At 42.1% G+C, this 12,569-nt stretch overlaps 2 protein-coding genes across 4 annotated transcripts in view; one reads left to right on the forward strand and one right to left on the reverse strand.

Moving 5' to 3' along the window:
* Positions 1–11,658, reverse strand: part of tbcd (tubulin folding cofactor D) — a 33,228-nt gene extending 21,570 nt beyond the window's left edge. For all 3 annotated transcript variants that reach the window (XM_033645550.2, XM_033645549.2, XM_078161762.1), the window contains exons 1-13: positions 11,150–11,658; positions 10,983–11,033; positions 10,789–10,886; positions 10,509–10,610; positions 10,256–10,402; positions 9,950–10,005; positions 8,055–8,187; positions 7,164–7,209; positions 6,097–6,229; positions 5,458–5,600; positions 5,312–5,372; positions 5,087–5,161; positions 4,529–4,623 (exon numbers count right to left, since the gene is read on the reverse strand). In XM_033645550.2, coding sequence (XP_033501441.1) covers positions 4,529–4,623; positions 5,087–5,161; positions 5,312–5,372; positions 5,458–5,600; positions 6,097–6,229; positions 7,164–7,209; positions 8,055–8,187; positions 9,950–10,005; positions 10,256–10,402; positions 10,509–10,610; positions 10,789–10,886; positions 10,983–11,033; positions 11,150–11,327 — 1,318 coding nt within the window. In that variant the 5' untranslated portion in view covers positions 11,328–11,658. The remainder of the gene's footprint in view (positions 1–4,528; positions 4,624–5,086; positions 5,162–5,311; positions 5,373–5,457; positions 5,601–6,096; positions 6,230–7,163; positions 7,210–8,054; positions 8,188–9,949; positions 10,006–10,255; positions 10,403–10,508; positions 10,611–10,788; positions 10,887–10,982; positions 11,034–11,149) is intronic.
* Positions 494–4,465, forward strand: znf750 (zinc finger protein 750). Its single transcript, XM_033645551.2, has 3 exons — positions 494–653; positions 2,143–3,434; positions 3,552–4,465. Exons 2-3 carry the CDS (start codon positions 2,164–2,166, stop codon positions 4,138–4,140), a joined length of 1,860 nt encoding a protein of 619 aa, XP_033501442.1. The 5' UTR covers positions 494–653; positions 2,143–2,163; the 3' UTR covers positions 4,141–4,465.
* Positions 11,659–12,569: the final 911 nt, after the last annotated feature.

Raw genomic sequence — 12,569 nt, forward strand, 5'->3', positions numbered from 1 at the left:
GCATTATATTCTATGCAATTTGAGAAAAGGAGAGTTCAAATGTCACAATCAGTAAGAACTAGCTGAATTAAAGTCTATGTGGGCTCAATGTACTGTTTATTTTTCAATAATGATCAGAGCTGACCATTTTAATTTTCCATACAATAAGCCTCCAAACTGTGGTGGGCATTTAAGAATTTAAGAACGAAAAGTGGTGTAAACTGTTGCATTTTGCACTTCCTTGTGAGAAACAGTTTAAGTTTGAAATGACAGATTTGCACTGCAGGATGAGGCCTGTGTGGTCATTTCCACAAATTACGAGAGATGGAGCAGTTAAGAGGAAGACGGAGTGAGAGCCCCCACCCCACCCCATCATGTAAATCATCGCTTGAGGCTTGACTAATACCAGGTACATCAATGTTGCCTGAGGGCCCTGCTGTTGGGCTGAGGCTCCGCCCACTGGTGAGACAACATCCCAGAGAGAGGAACTCACCACACACCTAACACTACCAAATACAGCACACACATGCAGCATCACACACACTCACAAACACGCTCTGAACTTTTCGCACATATTGGAGCAGAGGTCCTGACTAACGCTGGCTGTGGACCGTGGAGCAGCTCTCTGCAGGCTGAACATTTAGGAGAGGACGCCGTTGCTACGACCACAGCAGGTATTTTTTATTTATTTATTTATTTTTATCCTCCCTTCATTAACAAGGAAGCGGCATTATATTACATCAAAGCCTTTCTGTGTTATTGGGAAAGACTGTCTTTGTAAAAGTGTTGTTAACAAGTTTGTAGTGTGTATTATTTAGAGTAGGTATGAGCTACATATGCACCTGTTACCTATGGATGGCAGTCAGCCCCTACTTGCACTGTCATGACTGACACAGGTAATCCTTAAAATACCTGGCCTCTGCAGAAAAATAGTTCAGGATACTTTGTAAGTAAGTAAGCTTTAAAAAAAAAACAATTTTGTAACATATACAGACTGCTCAATTAATATAAAACTCATCTGAGCTCATGGGAACATTTTCCCTTTTTATTATGGAAAAACTGTAAAAACAAAATGTTTGACTGGATTATTCACAGTGGGAGAGATTCACAGTTAAAAAGGGATTTTCGAATGAATTTCAGTACTTAAGAAAGGAGTGGCTTTGCGTGCTACAACAGTTGGACAGAAACTTGAGTGACAACTTCTTGCGACAGCGCATGACAAGCAGGTTCCTCCACGCGGCGCCCAGAAACACCTAACTCACAGCTTTAGGTGATGTTTCATATCAAAGGCGAAGCTGAAGGGTTTCAGATGCCACCTACACGTCATTGTTTTACTAAAATGCCTGGTTTAAAATACTGTTACTCATGCAAGCTGGTGCATTACATTTTACACAGTTATGAAAGAATATTTCTCATGCTTGTGTATCCAGAGCTAGTGATCTCATCAAATGGTGGTTGGGAGCTGTGCATCCCGCAGGTGTAGTCATGGGAAGCAGGTGGCTCATGGTTCCCACGCCGACAGCACTGAGTTTAGTAAGGTTGAGATAGAAGGCAAGTTTCTGCATGCCCCCCAGGTCTGTGTTACTAAGTGTCTGGTCTGCCCAACACCTGCCTACCTAGTGCCTTAGCAGCTCTCTAACTGTACGGGATAGATGAGTGAAGTGATATCTGAACGGATACATGGGTGAACAAGCACCTTGAGGCGTTCATAAGCTGCTGCCAATCAACCAAAACCACACTGAGACAGGAGTGCACCTAAGCAAACATGTGGGTACACTTTCCCAAACAGCAGACGGTTTTTCATATTTAACTTTGTCTCTGTTTGGTGTTCAACCCAGTGTGAATTAACAGTTGCAGAAATACATTAGCCTGAGGGTGCAGTGTTTTGTGCAGTGAGAGATTTTTCTGCGCGAGCAGCGAAAGAAAAACAGAGAGAAAAACCGTCCAATGAGAGCCACTCTCCGCCTGAACCAGTCAAACAACTCTATTAGCGTCATTACTTGACAGTCAGCTCAGTGGGAATCTGGTACAAAAGCTGCAATGATTCATGAGATTCTCTTATATGCTTTGGTGTCACACTCCAGCAGCTTCAGTGACACAAGGAGCTAAGAATTTAAACCACTATTTATTCCTTAACTGCAATGTGCTGTATTTTTCTTTCAGACAACATTCATTAGACTCAAGATGGAGACTGCTCAGGAGCGCAAGCCAAAAAGGCCCCACTACATTCCCCGACCGCCAGGCAAGCCTTACAAGTACCAGTGTTTCCAGTGTCCTTTCACCTGCAACGAAAAGTCCCATCTCTTCAACCATATGAAATACAACTTGTGTAAGAACTCCATCTCCCTGGTGTCACAGAAAAATGGGCAAACAGCCAGACAGGTTAAGGCTGCGGTAAAGGGAGCCCCTGTTAAATCTAAGGATGGTCCAAGCCCTCGACCGGCGGTTCAGAACAACAGCCCTGAGACACAGGAAACCGAGGAGGACACAGTTGAGAGCAGAGAGGACACAGAAGAAATAGACGTTGGGTGTGACACTCCGGTCACTAAGGACAGCCTGAGTGTGACAAAATCAAATCCAGTAACAGCAGGAGAGAACAAGGAGAGCACTGAGGCCAACTCTCTGCCGCGCCCATCTGCCTTCTCCCCCGTCACACCCAAAAATGACGGAGTAGAAGCCTTGAAGTCATCTGTGCAGCAGCCAGAGGATTCACCAGCTCCTGTTCCCACTTTCAACCACCCAGGCTTCCCATGGGGCACGATTTCATCATCCATTCCCTTGAAACCATTTCCCCCTCCCATGGTTCCTGAATACGCTCCTTATCTCCTGCCCGACCGGCCCCTGTATCCACCATACTATCTCCCGGCAGACCACCATGCAAATGAGCCAAACTCTCCGTCTTTCCGGCCAGAGTTTATGAATCCCCAGAGGCCTGTGGTGCCACAGCCCATTGCCCCACCTCACACGTCCCTCTTTCCCCCATATCCATACAGGTACTGCCACCCTCTTCACCCGGGCCCCCCTCTCCACTACACCCTATACAGACCTCATGAGCTCTCCATGCCAATTACAGGACCCCGATATCGTCCTTTGGATTTGTACAGCCCGACCCTGTGGCATAAGGATTATGACTTATACATGCATCAAGGTCCAAGTCAGAACAGCCTCAACACATCTACACAAGAGGAGAGCAAGGACGGGCAAAGTGGAGACAAGGAAACAAGGCTGAGCCCTAAAGAGGGCTGTTCAGCCTTGGGCTCTCCTGACAGACCCAGTCACGCACACATCATCCAGAGAGACACAGAGGCCCCACACTACACCAACAAAGGTGACTCACAGACAACCAGCCAACTGGGACACACAGCTACAGCCGTGCCACCCATCAAACCTGACACAAGAGAAGAGGAGTCTGCGGAAAGCCTGCTGCAGTTAGGAACTCTGCATGTGGATGGAGGGTAGGTAGAAATCAACACATCTTTCTTCCTTGGCTGGAGAAGCACATTGTGTTAGCGATTACTGGTAATTAATAGTAGTCAGTTCTTTAACTCTTTATTTTGCCCTGTCTCTTTCAGATCAGCTGAGAGCAGCAGATACTCCTCGATACCCGTTTCTGAGCCATGTCCTGAACCTACAGCAGAGCATGATGAGAGGGACAACAGAGTAGATCTGGCCCCACTCAATCTCTCAACAAGGAACCAGAACAACGAAAACAGCCCATCTGACTACAGGTTAAGGTGCTCAGACACAGAGAAATTAAAAGGGGAGGAGTTGCCTCTGAACCTCAGCCTGCGAGCATCTTACAGCAGCCCTGTGCACAGCTCTGCCCCGAGCACTTCGGAAGATCTCCAGCAGACGCCCGACACTGACCTGGACGAAGAACCATGTGACCAGAGGCAGACTGCAGCACTGGCGCTCTGTCAGCTAGCCATTGCAAGCTCCGCTGCCTCTTCATGTGACTTCAGCACTTCAGATAAACCCACAGAGGATTCCACAGACACTACAAGTTGTGTCTCTCCGAGGAAGACAAAGCACACAACCAAGGCAAAGCCAACTGGCATGAAGAGGGCAAAGAGTAGCCAGGTTGAGAACAAGTGGCATAAACCAAGCAAGAAAGCAAAAACAGTAGGGCGGGCTCTGAGGAGGAGGCCTCGCTGCTGCTGAACTCTGACTTTTACATTTGATAAGAAGGGCATATCTCTAACCTTCATCACTGCAAGCCTCAACTTGAACAGATCAACTTACTGAATATAATAATTAAAATGTTTATAGCACTGCCACAAGAGCAATTGTAAAAACAACTGATGAACACAAAGACTGTATGTAAATATTAGGTCTTGTTGTCACACACACAAAGATGAAATGTAATTTTTATAGGGGTTGTTAATATTTTAAATGTGGACTTTTTTTGTATTGTAGAAAGCTGAAAATGGACGATGTAATGCACTGTAAATGTAAATATGTTGAATAAATAAATTACAAAAACTGACTTGCTCACAATATTGCAAGTATCTTAAGATAACTATCTTAATGTCACATTGTGGTCACTTACCATCTGCCAACCTGGAAGGAAGCAGCAGGCCTCTCCTACCAAGTTCTGCCAGTGCCAGGCAGCCTCCATGCCAAGCATTGTCTGTTTCCTGGAAGCTTGAAAAATAAAATACCACAGAACAGGTCAAAACATAGAACATGTCAGAGCACTAACTTTTTTTTAAATTTTTAAATACAGTGTTCTACATCTCTGGATTTTATTCATTTCTGTGAAGCAAACTTAATTAAAATATTAATATTTTTCAGAATTGTAGAAATGCTCCTAAAAATAACAGGAAAACTCATCTCAAGGAAATAATCAGCTCCAGATGAATTTAAATTGCTTGTTTTACACAAATTTCATTCACTATTTGAGTTAGTTGTACAGTCAATCAGCAGGTCTGTACTGTTAATATTAACATTTCCTTATGGAAAGTGGGTATGGGGCTGCTTGAAAAATGCGCCCTTGTGTGACAGGTATTTTGAAAATAATAATAATTAAAAAAAACAAACAGAAGAAATGATTAATGCCATAGCGTGACTGACAGAGAGAGCCAATACGCCCCCAGGAGAAACCGACCTGAAGCAGTCCAGCACTGATCCAACCACCTCATCTGCCAGCTCCTTGGGAAGCCTCCCAGTCACCCTCCCAATGCTGAAGGGTTGAATAAAACAAATGACTATGGGAACAGATAAACTCTTTCAGAGGAGCTGTCTTTGAAATAAAGAATACCAGAGACAAGTAGTGACAAGGACGACTTGTTGTCAAAAGTTCAGGTTAGGTGACATGTGAATAAACTGTTACCCCTTTGCTGCAGACCAGCGCACGATTGTTTCCTTATCTTTCAGTCCTACCAGCAGATGTTCTGTGAAACAACATACAAATTAGATTTCCTGAGAAGAGGTATGGCAATAACACATGCTTTAAACAGAGCGGAGGCTGAAACAGACCAATAACAGTCTCCACTTCCTCAGGAATGTCGTAGTCCTCCTCCAGTTCTTGTGTCTCCACCTCAGGAGTCACAGCAGCAGTGACTACAGTAGACTGGGACATGGAGAGGTTTGCTGCGAGGGAGCGGCTGCCTCTCTGGTACCTGAAAAACATGCATAGAAATGTTTTAAGGCACTCAGCTCTGTGCTTCTGTCTGATCATTTTCCTTCCTACAACTGTACTGGTGTCGACTGGCTTGGAATAAATCCGGTAATGTTGGTTGATTCAGGAAGTGGAGGGAAATGAATTGATTTGTGGCACACTTTTTCAAGAACATACTTTTTAATCTTTGAGCTTGGAGGAAAGTATCAAGTATTTTCAAGTCAAAAGTCTCAAGTCTAAGTCAGGTCAGAAGTCATAACTGTCCAAGTCTTTTTGATTTTGTAAAGTCAAGTCCAAAGTCATGAAATTTAGGCCTCAAATTTGACCCGAGTCCAAGTCATGTGGCTACGCATGGTTTAGATCTAACAAACTACACACACACACTGAATTTACTTGGTTATCAGTGTGTTAAACAGATTAAGATTGTGCCAGCTGACTTCTGTTGGAGACCTCGTTTTCATAAATGTAAGATTTAATTTGCTGGCACTATGTCTGACCTCCAGGCGGCCAAACGGGGCTTCAGGAAGGTGAGTCCAAGCCTCTGGATGAGTTTGACATCGAGCTTACTCAGCATGGCCTGGTTGCTCTCTGAAAGACGTTTCTTCTCCAGACACTGCAGGACTGTAGGAGCTTTAAAACAAATAATGACATCAATATATTACTGTTATAACAAAGAAATTGATAAATACATACATGAATAGATGTGTTTAAGAGGTATCTGGCTAGAGGCTAAGAAAAATACAGGTGCCTTTTGGTAAGGAAAAAAAATTCTCACTATGTTGACAATTCAAAGATGTGAATATTTACACAAGAGTGAGTCTGCCACTCCTAACTGCCACTGACAAGGTTCACATGTTGGCTACAACTGGACTGTCCGTACACTGGACAGCATGTCGAAGAGAATATAGATCATATTCATGTATGGGATGGCCCTGTTGCTGTACTTTTAAAGGGAAATGTCGCCGTATATTTGCATTCAGATATCTCCCTCCGGCTTGGGACATTTAGATAATGATTTGTGAACACAAATAATTGTGTTACCAGAGGCAAAAGCAACTGAACAAAGACTGAAAGTGTGACAATCACATGCTTCAGCAACTGCTGTACAGGATATTCTGCATTTGCTTTAACCTTCACATGGAGATAAAAACTCTCTGAGACCCACCATAGACATGTTTTAGTCATTTTTTGCCAAAATAGGTGAAAATAGCAAGTGCAAAAAGCTGCATGGTGTATGGGACTAGCATCAAGTGGGCATGTCTGTGAAGGGGAGATTCGAGGGTACCTACAGACTCACTGTCATTCAGATGATCTTGAGGTAAGAGGTCAAGTGACCCTGTGAAAATGGCCATGCCTGTTTTTACCCTTGCCAAAATGTAGCCTACTTTTGAAGCATTATTCACCCCCCTTTCTGACAAGCTAGCATGGACTGATGGACTTCCTGGATCTTATAGTTTCATAAACCGGTATCTTCACCCTAGCTACTTCCCGCTAAAGCCTCTGAAAGACAAAAACTCTTGATTCATTGCTCAACTATAAACGTAACAGGTGAAAGGGAACCTACCATACTGTAGGAGGTCATCTCTTTTTCCGTGTTTGAAAAGCTTCGCCTAGGGGACACAAAAAAAAAATCAGATGACCTGATCAATCGAAGAAATTGCAAAGGACACATGATAGCAGTAACACTTAGAAAGGCATCACCCATTTTTATTACACTAACAGAAAGGACTCTCAAAATCCAAATTCATTCTAGCTAACTTCTTGACAATTCCATATTGTCTTTAAATCTTGATTCTTTGCAGCACTTTACCCCCAAACTACACGCGAAAAACATGCAAGTTTGGGTCCTGTAGGCTTGTTGACTGAATACACAGAGCCAGTTTTGAACGCCGTAAGCACCACATAGGCTGAAACAAGGTTAACTTCACAGACATTAAGTACGAAGAGACGCTTTCTAAACATGTTATGCAAGTTTATGTGCCAATGATATGAATGTAATGTACGCGCTCGAGGGCTGCATTAGATTACCTTAGCTGACAGGGAGTGATTTCAAAATACCCTCCATCATTTATACAGATTTCCAGTAAGAACAGGTGTAATGCGAGATGCATCAGGGGGGAAGAGTGGATTTCACTGGAACTAAGAACCCTAAATTCTGCTTTCATTTGATGAAGAACCGTTTAGCTTAGAGCAGTGGATTAAACTGACATAAGTCACTTGAAACAGCAGATCCCACACACGCAGCAGGTGCATTACACACCTGCCAAAACCACAGTAGGTATTGTGTGATACATACCAGTCATGCCCGCTCTTGTGAACTACCCTCTGCAGGTTTCAATACAGCGGTACACACAGATTACACTGGCTTCACACATACACAGACAGGTGTCAGATCTGAGTTTGACAGGCGAGTATGTGTGTGTGTGTGTGTGTGTGTGTGTGTGTGTGTGTGTACCAGAGACTGCAGGGCACCATCCAGCACCATTATGTCCAACACTGACTGGTCACTGGTTTGGGATATAGTGGTCAGGCTCCAGTCCAAAAAGTCTCCGAGGCACTTCTGTTTCACATCAGGGCGTGTCATGAACCTGTTCAGTCATGAACAAAAAGGCAAGAAAGCAATAAAAGCTTTTATGAGGATAAACACACGCCAGTAAGGACAGTGGCAGGACAACCATGCCCTCTATTGGCTGGAAAACTAATTACAGTTAATTACTTAATCATTGTTGTAATCTGTGTTAATCGGGCAGTGCATCGAAACTTTTAAACATGTAGTCTGACTTGCAAAAATAAACGTAAGTAATGTCCTTCCAAATCCAGGTAAGCATGTGGTACATGCTGCTATCAACTGACTATGTCACAGAACATTACAACAACTACTTTACATAAATTATTAATACAGTGGTGCAGGGATGACTTTTATTTGTAGGCCAGCCTGTAAGTTAGGATCGCACTGGTTCTCTTGACAAAAAAATAACATCAAACATGATCAGTTTGATTTTTAATATCTACAATATAAATAGGTTCCAACACTTCTACATTGTTAACATAATTATCATTTTGGCCAAATTTCATATTCACAGAGCCAAATATACTAAAGTTTAATGCTTCAAAAAATAAACTCAACATTTCTTCATTTCCAGGAGTGATGCACAACCTCTGTCTGTCATCATATGTAAAAAAGTACTTGTCACTGAGTTTTGGACAGCACTGACTTCACCAAAAGAGAAACTGAATCTGTGTTCATCATTTTTCATATGTTCATAGTGGTCTGTGGGCATTAAGGAAGTCCAATGCCCTTGGTTGAACTTGGGAAATTTTGTGGCTGCAAGGGCATATTCACATTTTATTATGCAGAGCCTTTGACTAAAATTAAGTCTGCAAGAAAGCATTGAAAAACTGAAAGATATATACATTCGCCAGCCACTTTATTAGGTACAACTGCTCAGTAACGCAAATAGTTAATCAGCCAATCATGTGGCAGCAACTCAAAGTATTTAGGCATGTAGACATGGTCAAGACAACCTGCTGAAGTTCAAACTGAGCATCAGAATGGGTAAGAAAGATGATTTCAGTGACTTTGAATTTGGAATGGTTGTTGGTGCCAGACAAGCTGGTCTCGGTATTTCAGAAACTGCTGACCTACTGGGATTTTCACACACAACCATCTTGGAATTTGGTGTAAACAACATGAAAGCATGGATCCATCCTGCCTTGTATCAACGGTTCAGGCTGCTGGTGGTGGTGGTGTAATGGTGTGGGGGAGATTTTCTTGGCACACTTTGGGCCCCTTAGTACCAACTGAGCATGGTTTAAACACCACAGCCTATCTGAGTATTGTTGCTGACCGTGTCCATCCCTTTATGACCACAGTGTACCCATCTTCTGATGGCTACTTCCAGCAGGATAACGCACCATGTCACAAAGCTCAAATCATCTTAAACTGGTTTCATGAACATGACAATGAGTTCACTGTACTCCAATGGCCTCCACAGTCACCAGATCTCAATCCAATAGAGCACCTTTGGGATGTGGTGGAACAGGAGATTCACATCATGGATGTGCAGCTGACAAATCTGAGGCAACTGTGTGATGCTATCATGTCAATATGGACCAAAATCTCTGAGGGATATTTCCAGCACCTTGTTGAATCTATGCCACGAAGAATTAGTTCAGTTCTGAAGGCAAAAGGGGGTCCAACATGGCACTAGCAAGGTGCACCTAATTAAGTGGCCTGTGAGTATATATTGTTAAGGGTATTGTTATTCAGTTGTTTCAAACTGATATTTTTGGAGACAACCACAAAATAAAAATACTATGTATTTACTTGCATGGGGTTGGTGCACTTACTTTGATACCAGTACAGATGCAGCATCCCTGGGAGTATCGCTGACAAGTAGATAAGACTGGAAAAAATAAATAAAAAATGATGGGGGTTTTTGTCACTGTAAATATGGATATGTCACAGACATTTCATAACAGCAGAGGACGCTTTGTTACTGTTGTCAAACATTTAGACCGTTTATTTAACTATTTCAGAGGATCCATAAATTCTGGTAACAGAGCCAAGACCTTTATGTGGAGCAAGACCTGAACATACAGACCAATCTCTATGGCATATATCAGAATCAAAATTATAACATATACTTAACTTGCCTTTGCAATAGCTAGAATACGCTCCATGGTGGGCTCTCTGGCCCTGCTGCCATCTGACTCCAGATGACCATCCAGACGATAAAGGTCAAAGGGTATGAGGCAGGTCATGGACAGCCACAACAACAACATGTAGCGAGTTTCCCAAGTCTGAAATGAGTAGAGGACAAAAATAATGTATGCCTGTGCACAGAGGTGTAATTGTGAAGGCCTAGATTATCTCTTAGTCTCTTAGTTAAAGTAATGCCAGTCTCACCTCAGAGTCTTTGGGATCCTGCCTGGACAGCAGGTCCAGAACAGGCTGGACGTCTGCCACCTCATGCGGAAAAAGCTGCATGAAGATTTTATAGCCTCTGACCTGCCCAGGAAAGAAACAGATACAAACATCCTGTGAAGTGTCTCACAAATCAGGGTATTGGATCAGCCGGATAATTCTGCTGTGTCAGTATAATGAGCATTCAAGGTTTTACTCAGCATAGTGGAGTCTGGTGGGTTTTCACTGACAAAGCAGAGAAGACACAGCTAATGCGACTGACCTTACAGATGATGTAGAGAAACTTGAAGCCCAAATGAACCAATGAAGGGGGAGACTTCTCACTCCTCACAAACTCCAGTATCATGTTCAGCATCCATTCTAAGACAAAATAGGAAACATTGGAGACATATATACTGCAATGGATCTAAAGCACTAATACAGATTGAAGTTAGAGTTATACTTATCATAGTGTACCTAGGTGTGGGTCCAGTAGATGAGGCTGCTCTTGATATCTGTTCATTATCACTGTGGGAGGAAATGGGCATTGTCATCAATTGTCAACAAGCTAAAACCTCCCTTCCAAAGCGCTGATTAAAATGGTTCATCTAAAGACCCATGTACTCTGTGAATGACTCTCTCACCCAAGAACCTCTGCATGGTGGACTCGCTTGTCACCAAGTCCCCGTGGACCTCCGGGAGGCTGGAGATGAGAGCTCTGGTCTCGCTGCTGTCAGTGAAGCCCCCCAAAACACACGTCTTTACAATAGACTCTCCTCCGTCACCTCCTGAACACCCATTCTCTGTCTCCGATAAGGCCATTCTGCCAGACTACAACCACAACGAGTGTCTTTGTTGCAGACGCCAACGCCAACGTTTGTTGTTATAAGTTACGGTGCAGTTAACGTTAGCTAGCTAATGTTAGCATTCATGCCTAGCTAAAGGATGGAGGTGAAAATATCTTACGAAACTATGGAATTATTAAACAGGTGCGACACAGACTTAGCGGAGGTATTAACGTGTAAAATAACTGCGCGAAAACTGAAATAAATATCACTATATAAAGCCAAGGCATTAGTCTTTACAGTTTATATGCTGTGATGCAGCTTGCAGTTGCTGTTGTGTCGCGCCCTGCCCCAGTACGGTAAGCGAGAAGGTACAGACTTATCTCAGGTCACGATAGCTCAGTCATAAAAGCGCTTCTGTTTCTGAGAGGAAATAAAATTAGTTTGTTTTATGTTTATTAACATTTACCAGTGGTGGAAAGTAACTATGTACCTAACTATTTTTATTTTATGCTACTTTATACATCTACTCCAGGGAGAAATGATTATTGTAAATATTGTATTTATTTGACAGCTATAAATACTAGTTAGTTTTCAGATTAAGGTGTTAAAAACATGTTAATACATCAAGAATGGGCCAGTAATGTAATATTATAATGCTAAGAGGGCCTGTTCTGCTTTGCTTTTTGATAAGGCTACATTTTTCTGATAATAGCTGTGTGCTTTTATTTCAGTGAAAATGAATGCAGGACTTTTACTTGTAGTTAAGTATTTATGTAGTGTGACATCAAACTATTTTTAGTATAGTACAGTGGTAATTAATTTTGGTCCTTATTAACATCCTTATTATCCTAATTATTTTTTAAAAGGAATGCATATCATGAAGAATAAATAGCAACAACGCATTCAATTAAAAGGAAAAACAAAAGGAAAACATTAAAAAATTGATCAAAAAGTTGTGAGCTGAAGGTTAAGCTTACTATACCTACCCTTTTTACTTAGCGTATTCTCGTATGTAATTCATTTTTTAAAAATAAAATAAAATACCAAAAAAAATAAATTAACTTAAATTAAATTAAATTGAATTAAAATAAATTAAAATCAAAAATAAGGAAACAATACCAACATTCCAAAGCATTTCATACGCAGCAATAATTATACCTCGGTTTTACATTTCTGCACCACCTCATTTTTTTTAAATATATTTAGTGATTTATCGATTGATTGATTTGACTGTTTTAATTCCCTGTCCCAACCATTCCACAAGTTAACCCCTTTG

This window comes from Epinephelus lanceolatus, chromosome 18 (assembly GCF_041903045.1).
Source record: "Epinephelus lanceolatus isolate andai-2023 chromosome 18, ASM4190304v1, whole genome shotgun sequence".
Taxonomy (NCBI): domain Eukaryota; kingdom Metazoa; phylum Chordata; class Actinopteri; order Perciformes; family Serranidae; genus Epinephelus; species Epinephelus lanceolatus.